General features: G+C 42.4%; 1 protein-coding gene across 2 annotated transcripts in view; it reads right to left on the reverse strand.

Moving 5' to 3' along the window:
- Positions 1–1,087: 1,087 nt before the first annotated feature.
- The window catches only part of SQOR (sulfide quinone oxidoreductase), a 45,437-nt gene continuing 33,729 nt past the window's right edge, over positions 1,088–12,795 (reverse strand). The window contains exons 5-10 of one of the 2 annotated variants that reach the window (XM_061180349.1): positions 12,414–12,608; positions 10,592–10,801; positions 5,267–5,450; positions 3,133–3,200; positions 2,659–2,837; positions 1,269–1,426 (exon numbers count right to left, since the gene is read on the reverse strand). In XM_061180349.1, the coding sequence (XP_061036332.1) occupies positions 1,369–1,426; positions 2,659–2,837; positions 3,133–3,200; positions 5,267–5,450; positions 10,592–10,801; positions 12,414–12,608 (894 nt within the window). In that variant the 3' untranslated portion in view covers positions 1,269–1,368. Of the gene's footprint in view, positions 1,427–2,658; positions 2,838–3,132; positions 3,201–5,266; positions 5,451–10,591; positions 10,802–12,413; positions 12,609–12,795 lie in introns of both variants that reach the window. The other variant, XM_061180350.1, reaches the window with a different exon arrangement.

Consider the following 12,795-nt stretch of genomic DNA (forward strand, 5'->3'; position numbering starts at 1 on the left):
CTCCAGGGCCAAGACAGTGCTTGGCAGCTTGTAGGAGCTCAGTAAATCCTTGCTGAATTAATGAATGAATGCCTAAGCAGAGTTTCTAAAGTCATCAGGGAACTTCAGGAAACCAGAGAGACTTAGCAACCCTAGGTAACACTGTTACCTAAACTAGGTAACAGTTTAGGTTTGAACTCTAAACTGTTATAAAAATCTAAGGCATTGCATAGACTGCTAAGCAATGCCCTTTGGCGGAGTGTATACATAAATATGAAACATGCAAAGCTTTCAAATACCAGACTGAACTGAAACTGCAAGCTTCCAAATAAACGGGATGGGAACAAATGATTTTGCTGCTGAGCTTCAGATAAACTGGATCTACTTCCTGCAATATATCCAATGTGATCTCATTCAAAATTTTATTGGCCAAAATTGGGACTGAATCAACGCCATCCTCGCTGTGTGTATGTTCTCTGCAAAGCAGGGGCCACGAGTGAATTAGATTTGCAAGAGATTTATGGGGGGAAATGTCCGTCAAGGCTAAAGAAGGAGGAACAGGAGAAGGCAAGGGAGGGCTTTCAGACCATGATTCGGCAGGGACACCTGGGAAAGGAGGAGGGGAAAGAAGGAGGGATGGGAAAGAACCACCTCAGGCTTGATGCAGTCCTGAGAAAGTTTCAGCCAGGCTAATGGGAAATCCTGGAGCCACAGTTGCCAGGAAGAAGAGTTCTACATCCTGTAGGAATAGGCCAGCATGAGTACCCAGCCCCCGCCCCGCATCAGTCACCGGCTAGGAGAACATGGTCTCAGCATGAACATGGTGGCGGAGCAGAGGGGCAACAGCTGGGCTCTCGGTCCACTGCCCCCGCAGCACCAGTTCTAGGCCGCACGTCTTTGGGGCTTTCACAGACACTGTTTGAAATACTATTCTCCCCGGAATGACTCTTGTTTCCTGTAAATTCAAACAGGCTCTGGTGAAATTATGCCCGCTATCAGTTGAATACTCGAAGTAGATAACAGGTAAGCTATCTCGCCACCACCATCTTTTCCTCCCCAGGGCCGTAACTTTTCATTCCACTAGTCAAGATAGAATTTTCTCACAGAATGTCAATCAATGGCAAGCTTTTATTTAAAAAATAGAAGTCTATTCTTTCATTTGCGTATTTCCAAAGAATCAAGCTCATCCCGGGCAGCCTGCACGGTGGCTGTCCAGAGGGACTGAAAAGGGAGGCATCTGGTCACCATCATCCAGTAGTAAATTCTTTACGGGGTTAGATTTTGAGTTCTTCATGCTGCTCGCGGTCAATCAGTGGCTGTGATTTTGGTCCAGGAGCCATCCAAGGATGGATGGCCATCCCTCCAAGCCATCCAGAAGCTGAGCCATCCTTAGCTCCTACCCAGATGGAACAACTTCCGCAGAAAGGCTGGTCCTCCCCAGTAACCCCTGTAAGAAATGACACAGAAAAGTTCTTTGCGTCGGAAAAGATGGGGGTGACTTCGGCCAGCCTGGTGGCTCCTCGCACAAAATACTTACCAGGCCATACAGCAAGACTGACAGCGAAGCAGGAAGATCCCAGGACTAGGAGGGGACAAGTCCTGGCTTTGACACTGACTTGCTATGGCAGCCTGAACATGCTGACTCAGTTCAGCCAAAGCCCCTACTACATGCAGACTGCAATCCTTTCTACTTTCACTTGCTCATGAATTAAGTATAGGTCAGGGTTTCTCAACCTCGGCCCTATTGCCATTTTGGACCAGGTACTTCTTTGTGGTGGAGGCTGTCCGGTTTAGCAGCATCCTTGGCCTCTGCTCACTAGATGCCAGGAGCATCCCCTCCAGTTGTGACAACGGAACGTATCACCAGATGTTGTCAAACGTCCCCTGGGGAACAAAACCACCCCTGGCTGAAAAACACTGGTATCGATATTCTGACTTACTTTTCTTAAAGGGTTTAGGAAAGTCAAATGAGATCATTTTTTTTTGCAACAAAAAAAGAGGAATTATTAAGTTTGGTACTCTGTTTACTACTTGAATGCCTACTATGTAGCTGTCTCTTTATGTATTGTCTCATTCTTCCCCATCCTGTGAGGAAGACAATGTTACTTTCATTTTGCAGATAAGAAACTTAAACACAGAGAGTTTAAGCAACTGGCCCTAGGACACACAGCTAGTAAATGGCAGACACGTGATTCAAACAAAGGTCAGACTCCAAAGCTTATGCTCTTAATCGCTATGTTTTCTTTGTCCTATAACATAATAAAAACAAAAGCAAGGTAGCAGATGATAAAGTACTAGACATGTCAAAAGTGATTTACTATGATGATTACTATTATTTATCCAGCAGCAAGAGAGAACCAGAACCTGGAAGACAGAAGACTCGGTCACTGCCAATAATGAAAACAACAGGCTGCATCCCCTGTGGGTGGTAGCTGTGCTAGGGCTCCCTTCCCTCACCCAGGGCAGCCTCTTTCCCACCACATCTGGCTGAGGCTTCAGAACCCTTCTCAGGCTGCCATCACTAATCTATGAGACATGGCACAGCAAGGTGGTTCCCTTTCGCCAGTCCTGCTCAGGGTCGTATCTCCTGAAGCTGGAAGGCCTTTTGGAAACAACCGCCCTGCACAAGTCAGTGCAATCTGCTGACAGCTGTGCCTCTCCCCCAGGCAATGCACTGACCTTAGCATCACATTCCAATACAGGAACGGCATCATGTCAGCCTTCATGAGGTACATGGAAAGTCTCTCTTTGCTCTGGTCAAAGGGGAAGGTTTCCAGGGGCTGAGCGTTGTAGTCAAATTCCGCAAGAATAACACGGTTGTAGCCAGTCACCAGCGGACACGAGGTGTAGCCATCATACTAAAATTGGCCATGAGACAGAGTTGGAAAGTGGCTTCTTTCATGGTGCTATCTAGATAGTTTAGAATTTATTATTTACTCTGAACAGTTGTAATTTTTTCTTTTTTTGTATATTCTAATTTTTTGTACAGTGAAAAAATAGAAATTATATAACATGAATATACTAAAGGCAAAAACTGAAGTGCCCATATTAGAGAAACTAATTAAGAAAGTGGCAAAATTGTGGGAAAACACTGTTTTCACGCAGAATGGAAGATGGTAAATTGAGACAGTGATTCTTACAAGGCATACAAACCTTCTTCACTGGTGTTTGATTCTTCATAATCAGAGAAATTGTTCTGTCAAGTATTCCTGACTGGGCAGCTACATGAGAAATGGAGAAGTCAGAAAAACATAAGCATCTAGATTTTCCATGAAAACCAATTTGAAAATAACTTTAATGTGAACAAGTTAAGAAGACCCCATCCCTCTAGATTGTAACTAGAGCATAACTCTTAACCCAGTGATGAAATCTAGCTTCACCAGGGACAAGACAAACTAACATGAGGGGCTCCTGAGGTGACACAGTAGCAGGTAACACAGCCTCACTGTGGAGGTCTTGCCAAAACGTATGATCTGAATCTGATCATCAAAAACTACTAGACGGTTCTAAATTGTGGGATATTCTACAAGATAACCGGCCTGGACTCTTCAAAAATGCCAATGTCATGAAAGTAAAAAAAAAAAAAAAAATGTCAGAGGCTTCTAGATTAAAGAAAACCAAAGAGACATGACAACGAATACAGAGTGTGGCCCTTGACTGGCTCATGAATTTAAGGGGAATTGGGGCCGGGGGCAGGGAAAGCTATAAAGGACATTTTTAGGGAAAATGGAGAAATAAAAACTGGATTGTATTGATGATTTTATAATACAATGCTTAATTTCTTGGACATGATAATGGTCTTGTGGGTATAGAGGAGAAAGTGCTTTTTCTTAGGAGATAGAGGTAGAAGTGTTTGAGGGTGAAGTATCATGATGTCAAAACTTACTTTCTAATGACTCAACCAAAAAATGTACATGGTGATCAAGCAAAATATTAATTTATTGGTTAATTATTATGTTAGTCACAAAATATTAATAACTGGTTAATACCTGAAGGGTATATGGGTATTCATTGTACTTTCAAATTTTTAATAGATTTGAGATTTTTGAAATGAAAAGTTGGGGGAAAATTACTGTTAATAATGAAAAAGACAGGTTTCCCTGGTGGCGCAGTGGTTAAGAATCTGCCTGCCAATGCAGGGGACACGGGTTCAAGCCCTGATCAGGGAAAACCCCACATGCCGCAAAGCAACTAAGCCCGTGCGCCACAACTACTGAGCCTGCACTCTAGAGCCCACAAGCCACAACTACTGAGCCCACGTGCCACAACTACTGAAGCCCGCGCACCTCGAGCCCATGCTCTGCAACAAGAGAAGCCACCGCAATGAGAAGCCCGCACACCACAACGCACCACAACAAAGAGTAGCCACTGCTTACCGCAACTAGAGAAAGCCGACGCGCAGCAACAAAGACCCAACGCAGCCAAAAATAAATTTTAAAATAGTAATAATAATAATGAAAAAGACATTCATTGGATTTCCTAGAAAGTTTTTCTTAGGTTGACATAGTCAAGCAAAAGTAACACATGTTTGGCAGGTGTGTAATTCACACAAAACGCTCCCATACCCGTCAGCAAGGAGGTCCGTGTTTCATAGCATCTAAAGAAGACAGTTCCTGTCTACAGAATACAGAATCTAAAAGGCAATTCCCTCCATCACTGCTAGAGCAGAACATCGACGTGAAGAATTTAGTTTCCCAGGCTGAGGCCTTAATCATGTACCAATCAGGGCACTCTCTCCTGTATCTGTCTTAACAATGCAATTTTCTGCTCTGCAAGCTTTCATTGACTTGCATGTGTTTTCTGGGGAAACAAATGCTTCCCTAGTTTTACGGTGTTTCAGGCAGAAGAAAAATAGCCAACCTGCCTGGCATCGGGAGCAAAGAAGGCCAGGGATGCGAGCACGGCAGTATGAGAAGTAACAGAATTCTAGAGAGCTGGAAAAGCGGTACCTCTCTCTCTCTCTAATGCGCCCTCCCCTGTAAACCACCCCTCTGACAGAGAAAAGGCAGACGAGGTCGTGCTACTCTGGTGCAAAGCACTCAACAGATACTTTCTTCTCTACACAACACTAGGTTCACTTGACAACTTGCTTCTGCATTGGGGAGGCCAAAGTCATTTTTAGGCCACAAAAGTTTCTTCATTATTAATGAAGATAATGAAATATATCTTCATTAATATAATTAGCACATAATGAAATGCCACTTGTGCCCAACTTTTGTTTTTGTTATGACGGTGCCTTAGGATGACATCATGTTGAGTGGGGAAGAAACACAGCTCGTGGTCTTACCTACGGCAGCAGCGGTCTTTGACGTTGGCAGGTTGGTGCAGTCCCCAATCCCAAACACGTTTGGGTACCGCTTGTGCTGCAGAGTGTCTTTATCCACGTCCACCCAGCCGGCAGCATCAGCCACAGGACTTGTCTTGAGGACATCTGGTGGGCTCATTGGTGGTGTAACATGAAGCATTTCATACTGCAAAAAAAGAGGGCATATCCAAATGTGTGTTTCTTCTGTTATTTCTATAGCCCCACAAGCTCCCGTCCTAATTCCCTAACCCACACACTGTACTACGGCTGCACGGAACAGTATAAATTAGTGCTCAAGCTGATCCACACCCACTCCAAGATTTTACATGCTCCTGTGCAATGTGGTGATAAAATAACTGGCATGGTCTCCCTATACAGAGGGCACGTGATCCCTTGGGCAGTAGGCATGGGCGAATCCGAAATACTGGAGTGAACCTCACTAACATTTTGAAAGAACTCATTGATGTTTCTATTTATTACTAAAACAAAGTGGGGGGTGTATCTCAGTTGCTCTCTCCCTGACCCTCAGCTGTCGACTTGTAAAGTCTGGTACTTCAGTTTTATTCTGCAAAGAGGTTCTCAGAGCACCTGAAACTTGTAAAGGCCATGTTAGGAGCTCATAAGAAGGCACCATTCCCAAATGTGGGTCAACACTCAAAATACATAAAGGAAACCATCAAAACACCAATTTAAGGTGAAATAAAGGTGGCAAGAATATTGGCTAGCACTTTGAAGAAGGAGGGGTCTGATTCAGCGTTGGGTTTACTGAACCATGTGGGAGGCAGGGTGGATTTTTTTTCCAAAAACCTGTATCAGGGTTACCCTTGGCAATAGGCACTAACCAAACCTGGTCAATTCTGATGGCTCATTTAACTCTTTTGTTTATGTAATGTTCTTTTTTGTTTACACGATATTTTGCAGTTTATCCTTTTTATTCCTTTTATTTAATAAACTCCATCTAGCAATATCCAATTGATTTAAATGTACACAAAACATTTCATTACAGTGAAAACTTTAGCATCTTAGGACAATCCTAACCTTGTGATAGTCAACAACCCCTGGTTTCTATAAGGAGCTCTGTCCCCTCACCAGAGCCTGGCAGTCATTGGTGGCAGAGGGAGTTAGGAAGGTGACTTGTATTTATTCCCACTCTCAGACAATTATAAGCTTAATCAACCTTAAGGTAGAAGGAGTGGGACAAACAGGCAGTGTTCTGCGAAGTACTCTGGGTGGCTCTTTAGGGGCCTGGGTCCCTGAGGCTGGGTCTGTTCATTTACATGGAGACTGAGCACATGTCTGCAGGACAGCAGATGGAACGGTCAAGAACCGTCATTCACCAAATTATTACGGCCATGTCTGTATTTCTGCAGTTAACCAGACCACTTTTTTTAGCTGAGGGCTAAACCTTACTAAAGTTAATGTGCTTGAATTTCACAAATACACGTGAATTTCATACATCTTTTCTAGAAGGAAGGTTAAATATTTCCACATAATCATCATAAAGGTATGAAAGTTTTATTTGAGAAAAGAACTACTGGGGTCTGCTTTATAGATTTGCTGAAAATTAACATTAGCATTCAATTGTAGCTTGTTCTTTATCCATTATTTCCATAAATTGAATCTGATAAATAACTTGGTTCTCCTTCATTAACATAAATCATCTATTCAGAATATAAACTTTAATGTTTATAAGCAGCATTTGGGAGACTTGTGGAAAATGCAGGTTCCTGGGCCCCACCACCCCCCAGATCCCAATCCAGTAGGTGTGGGAGAAGAACAGGAATCTGCACTTTAACAAAATCCCCTAGTGATTCTGACATATGAAACCTGTAGATGATAGTCTTAGAAGCTCTGGCTTGAAGGAACAGGTTCATTTACAATGAAAACTTAGGCAAGTGATTTCACCTTTCCTTTCCTCATCTATAAGGAAATGCACATTAGACAATCTCCAAAATCTCATCTAGTTCTAGGACTCCATGATATAAAAAAAGTTTAGATTTTTAAAAACATAGGAGACTTGGACCAGTTCACAAGCTCTCTATGAAGGATCAGAGACTATAGGCTTTTGGGTACATTTAATTCTTTACAGCAGTGGTGCCCAATCCTGGTGACACAAGAGAATCATTAGGGGAACTTTTGAAATTCCCAATCCTCAGTCCACACCCTAGACCAATTAACCAGAATCCCTGGGGGTTAGACCCAGGCATCAGCACATTTTAAAAGCTCTCCAGGTTATTGCAATGTGCAGCCAGGGCTGAGAGCCACTGCTCTAAAGCCTTTTGGTCGATTTTTTGAAATTCATATTTTAAACAGTGGAATTGGGTCTGGAGGGAAAATCTTACCTAAAATCATATACTTCAAAAGGGTACAAATAATCTTCTTTCCTTATAAACCCTTTAGAAGAACAATAACCATTTATTTATGCAAGTCCCTATCTGTAGCCTCAACTATCCACAGCACAGCTGAGAACCAAAGTAAAAAGGACCAAATAACAAAATTAAGTCCATGCACTCAAGCTCATACACTTTGCTCATAAAAGTATGCTGTGGGCCCTCACACATAGCCCATTTGCTTTTACTTTACATAAAATTTAATGAGTTTGGCTATCTCATTTTCCAGCCAATAAAAAATTAGAAATAGCGATTTAAAAGAGCTGAAGCTGGAGGGACCTTCCAAAGTCACAACTGCCTGACAGCCAGGAAAAAAGAAAACTGGAAAACCACAAAGGGGACACACACAAAATCAAATAACAGAGTAGTCTGAGACTCTTTTGTAAGGTGATACCTAGCCCTAAACAACCCAGTAGGCCCTAAGAGCATAACTATGCAAGAGCTATGCAAAATTATGACCCTGAGGGCTTCCCTGGTGGCGCAGTGGTTGAGAGTCTGCCTGCCAATGCAGGGGACACGGGTTCGAGCCCTGGTCCGGGAGGATCCCACATGCCGCGGAGCAACTGGGCCCGTGCGTCACAACTACTGAGCCTGCGCGTCTGGAGCCTGTGCTCCACAACAAGAGAGACCGCGATAGTGAGAGGCCCGCACACCGCGATGAGGAGTGGCCCCCGCTTGCCACAACTAGAGAAAGCCCTCGTACAGAAACAAAGACCCAACACAGCCAAAAATAAATAAATAAATAAATAAATTTATTAAAAAAAAAAAAAATTATGACCCTGAGCTGGGGCAAGTAGATGAGCCTGAGACATGCTGTGACACCAGAAAGCAAGGAAGTGCTTAAAAATATGATGGGGACATGTCACAAGGACATAGGAGCCATCCTGAAAGGGCTCCTACTGACCAAATCTGGGACAACTTGAGCACCAAAATAATTAAGGACAGGGATGAATTATAAACCACTGGGGGAAAAAACAGAAATTCATGAGTTCATAGTAATAATTAATTAATTAATTGAGAAGAAAGGGCTTTTGCTGACAGGATGCCAAGAGTCTACCAGTAAAGGTGGAGGGAATGCTGGACTGGAACATCATTTTGCAACCATCATAGTAAAGACTGGATTAGGCAAAAATCATCAATGGATGTTAAATCTAGTGGGAAACTTTACTGAGTAGGGTGTTTGCATGGTCTGAAGTTGCACCCCCCCACCCCCGCCAAACTCCTTATTATTAGCAAGGAAGAAGAAGAAGAAGAATTATACAGTGGAGGAATTGGACCATATCTTGACTGGCGATCAAAATGAACATCTTCAGCGAGGGGCAGATGAGTACTGTGTGCTTTCCAATGTGATGCCCTAGAAAGACACACCACTTATGCGGTATTTCAGTCTGAAAAGCAGAGCCTGAAACTCATCAGAAGAAAACATAAACAAACCCAAAATGAGGAACATTCTATTAAAAAATAAAAGTGGGGTGGGAGGGAGCTGTATTATTCCAAAATGTCAGTGTCATGGAAGACAAAGAAAGAAAGCCTGTGGAAACATTCCAGATTAAAGGAGGCTAAAGAGACATGACAATTATACCGGCTTCTGTCCTGGAGGGGATGGCACTACAAATGCTACTTGTCAATCAACAAAACCAGACTGTAACTCATAGATTAAAATATTGTATCCATGCTAAATTTACTGAATTGATAACTGTACTGTGGTTATGTCAGAGAATACTCCTATCTCTTAGGAAATTTACAGTGAAATATTTAGGGGTAAAGGACCATGTTGTACGATGTACATAACTCACCTTTAAATGCTTTGGGAAAATATATTATATTACATTACATTACGTTATATTTACATATAGAGAGAAAGAGAGAGAAACAGAAAGTGAAATCAATGAGTAAAACTCTATAATAAGTGAATCTAGGTAAAGTCTATATACAGTCTTCTTTGCACAATTTTTACTTTTGCAACTTCTCTAAGTTTGAGATTATTTCTAACTAAAAGTTTTTTAATATATGACCTTGAGTCATTAGCAACATTTTAAATGATAGTCATTACATGCCATTTAAGAAAGGAAAGATGTGTGAAATACATTTTAAAAAGAGCTTGTACTAGGAAGCTTAAAATGTGAAGTTTTGATGTTTACAAAATTAATCTTTGGTTCACTTCAAAATTTCCTTTTATGGACTCCTTCATTCCTCTAAAAATGCTGAATGAATAAACTGTGACTCTATGTACTGTTTCCTCATTAGTAACAGCTCTTGTCAGAATGACATAAACAAATGATGCTTCCATGCATCTTCTCCAGATGCCTTTACATCTTGTTCTTAATGTACTAGTCCCACACTTCACAGAAGAAGAAACAGACACATAGAAGCCAACCCCATATACAAAGGCTAGATCTTACCAAGGAGGATGTGGCTCCACCAGATCTTTCAAGGATTTTTAAGCATTTCCTTTCAGGCACAGGTGAAAGATGTTTAAAGACAGCCCCTTCCACAGATGAAAGATACCCATCATTCTTGAACTACCCACAAGCAGGGCTGACTCTCACAAACCATAAATTGAGACAATCACCAAATCCTGCATTTAAGGAGCCTTTCTTAAACTCTAGGCAATAACTGAAGTTGTAAAATATTTTTGGCAGCTTCAAGTGACTCAATGCCAAGGAAGCACACAAAAAATAGCATAAAAATTCACTTGGTACCGGTAGATGAACCCTGCTCACCTCCCATAGACACAGCCTCTTATCTCTTTCTCTTCCCCACCCATTTTGGTCCACCGTCTCCCCTGTTGCAACCCTAAGATGCTCACTGTAACCAGCCTCCCAAGCACATGATGCTGATGGACAAGGAAGTGGGGAACTCAGCGTCGCCTGCATCTATGGCACTGCTCAGCTGACAGCTTCACCTCCACACTCACTGAAATCACTTGGGTCTCTCCAGGTTTGTCCAGATTTTCAAAAACAGCCTCTTGTTTATCAGCTCGGACTTCAATGAGGTTTTGCTTGTAGTTAACGGTGAGGTTCCTCTCCCGGATAATCTCCTGCAGGGCTTCTGCATACTTCTTGACCCCAAAAATTGCTCCAAGAGAAGTGTTGAAAATGATATTGGCCTTGGATCGCTTCCCCGTCTGAGAAAAAGAAAAGAATAGAAACAACCAACATCAAAGTATTACTCCAGCCACCCTTTTTTTTTTTTTAACCTAGACAAGACTTAAAACCCTCAGAAGAGACCTCGCCAGCTTTCTCCATCACTATGCGCTGGTGGGTGAGCTGTGGACCAATCCACTGCCTCCTCATTTTCTGTCAGTGACACAGCAACTAAGAGCAACTTGATTCAGGTGTTGAGGTGGACCCTGTTCAAAGAGGGCCAGAGATGAAAGTCAGGTCCAAGGGAAGATAGAGCTGAATTGTTTATTCATATATTCATTTGTTGATTCACTCAGTAAACATTTAATGAGGTCCTAGAGTTGGCCCGGTACTATTCTAGGTGCTGAGAGGACAGAAGTGAACAAAACAAAGTTCCCGTCCCCTTGGCTCATACTCTCTAGTATTGTTCATATGTTTCAGAGAGGCTGGTATCCTCCCAAGTGCCTAAGATCTTAAGGCACCTGAAAGAGAACCTTCCTCTCAGGCCATCTAAGACTTGGGAGATGTTATGCAAAGAGAATTCCAGGAGGGAAGAAAGCTAACCTCTGACTCTTTTCTTTTGTTCAGCTCCATTTAGGATTTGCTCACCTGGATCACACTATTTGAAAGAAGATGGGTGGGTAAGAACCTCAAAAGGCTGTGCCAACCCGGAATTGTCATGACCCAGAGTGACCTTTTCTTAGAAACAGCAGTGATGGTGGACCTGTTCCTTAACTGCCCACCCCACAGGGTTGGGGCAGGTTTACATAACCCAGGGGAAGGCCTTCCCAGTGCTGGGCTCCAAGCACACATTCAACACCTCTTCAGTCCCACCTTCCCCTCCCCTTCTGCCCACCTGTCCCTTTACAGAACCAGAGGCTGCTTTGAATCCTGTCACTGTCTCAAGTCAAACCGTGCTTTGGTAAACCAACTGTGACATCCCACACATGGGCAGGAGGGCCACAGCAGCTTCTCCACAGCTTCTCACCAGGTGTACCTGAGCTGTGGACACCTGAAGGTGTTTGAGGAATGCTGAGAAAGCATCCCCACCCAAACATCTCTTTCCACTAAGGTCCAAAGTTCTAAGTGAACAATTTATTGTCTTTAGAGTTGGCAGTTTGCCTATTATACACCCAAGAATATACAATAAGAGCCAAAAATATTCGTAACACTGAAGTTGAGCGGGAGCAGCTGAGGATATTATGTACAAACATGAACAATGTGCAACTAATTGTGCAAATGCACGGATATATTTAAACAATCTCTAACATATCTCACCAGTAGACTTTTATACACACATTTAAAAGCATATTACAAAGACTATTTAATAACATATAATACATATAAATCTGTATGTACAGTATGATTATAACCATGTTAAAAAAAACATGTATAGGGAAAAAAATGGAAGTACATGTCAAGTTGATGACAGCAGCTATAACAAAGCAATTGGATTATGAGTGACTTCTTCCTTTTTTTCTATTTTGCAAACTTCCAATTACATAATTTTGTACATATGTAATAAAAATTTAAAAACAAAAAAGGTATTTTGACATGGATAAAAATGAAATCCCTTCTGTCCTCCTTGTCTCCATCCCTGGAAAAGAAGCATACCTTCCTGAAATAGGCCTCTGATAAATACATGATCTTCTGCGGGGCTCCAGCGCACTTCACTGGAGTATTAGGGAAGGTAAAGATGGCATTGCCCTCCTTAAAGTCCTGCAGAGCTTTCCATGTCTTCTCTACCGTCTTAACTGAATAATTGGACCCTATTTTGGGATGGGCAAAACCTTCAGGGAGCCCTCTGATCTGCAACAAAGCACACAAAGAAATTATTATTTAACAAAAGTGCAAATGGAGTCTGTGTTTAGAGTCCTTGTTCTCTGCCATTTCTACAACCTCTCAAGTATTTCAGCACAATCATTAGCCCCAGGACTCACACACAGTGGAGGAGGCAGGTGGCTGAGCTATCTGCTAAGCCCAGAGCTGTGGTGCC

Source organism: Eubalaena glacialis, chromosome 2 (genome assembly GCF_028564815.1).
Source record: "Eubalaena glacialis isolate mEubGla1 chromosome 2, mEubGla1.1.hap2.+ XY, whole genome shotgun sequence".
In the NCBI taxonomy this organism is placed as follows: domain Eukaryota; kingdom Metazoa; phylum Chordata; class Mammalia; order Artiodactyla; family Balaenidae; genus Eubalaena; species Eubalaena glacialis.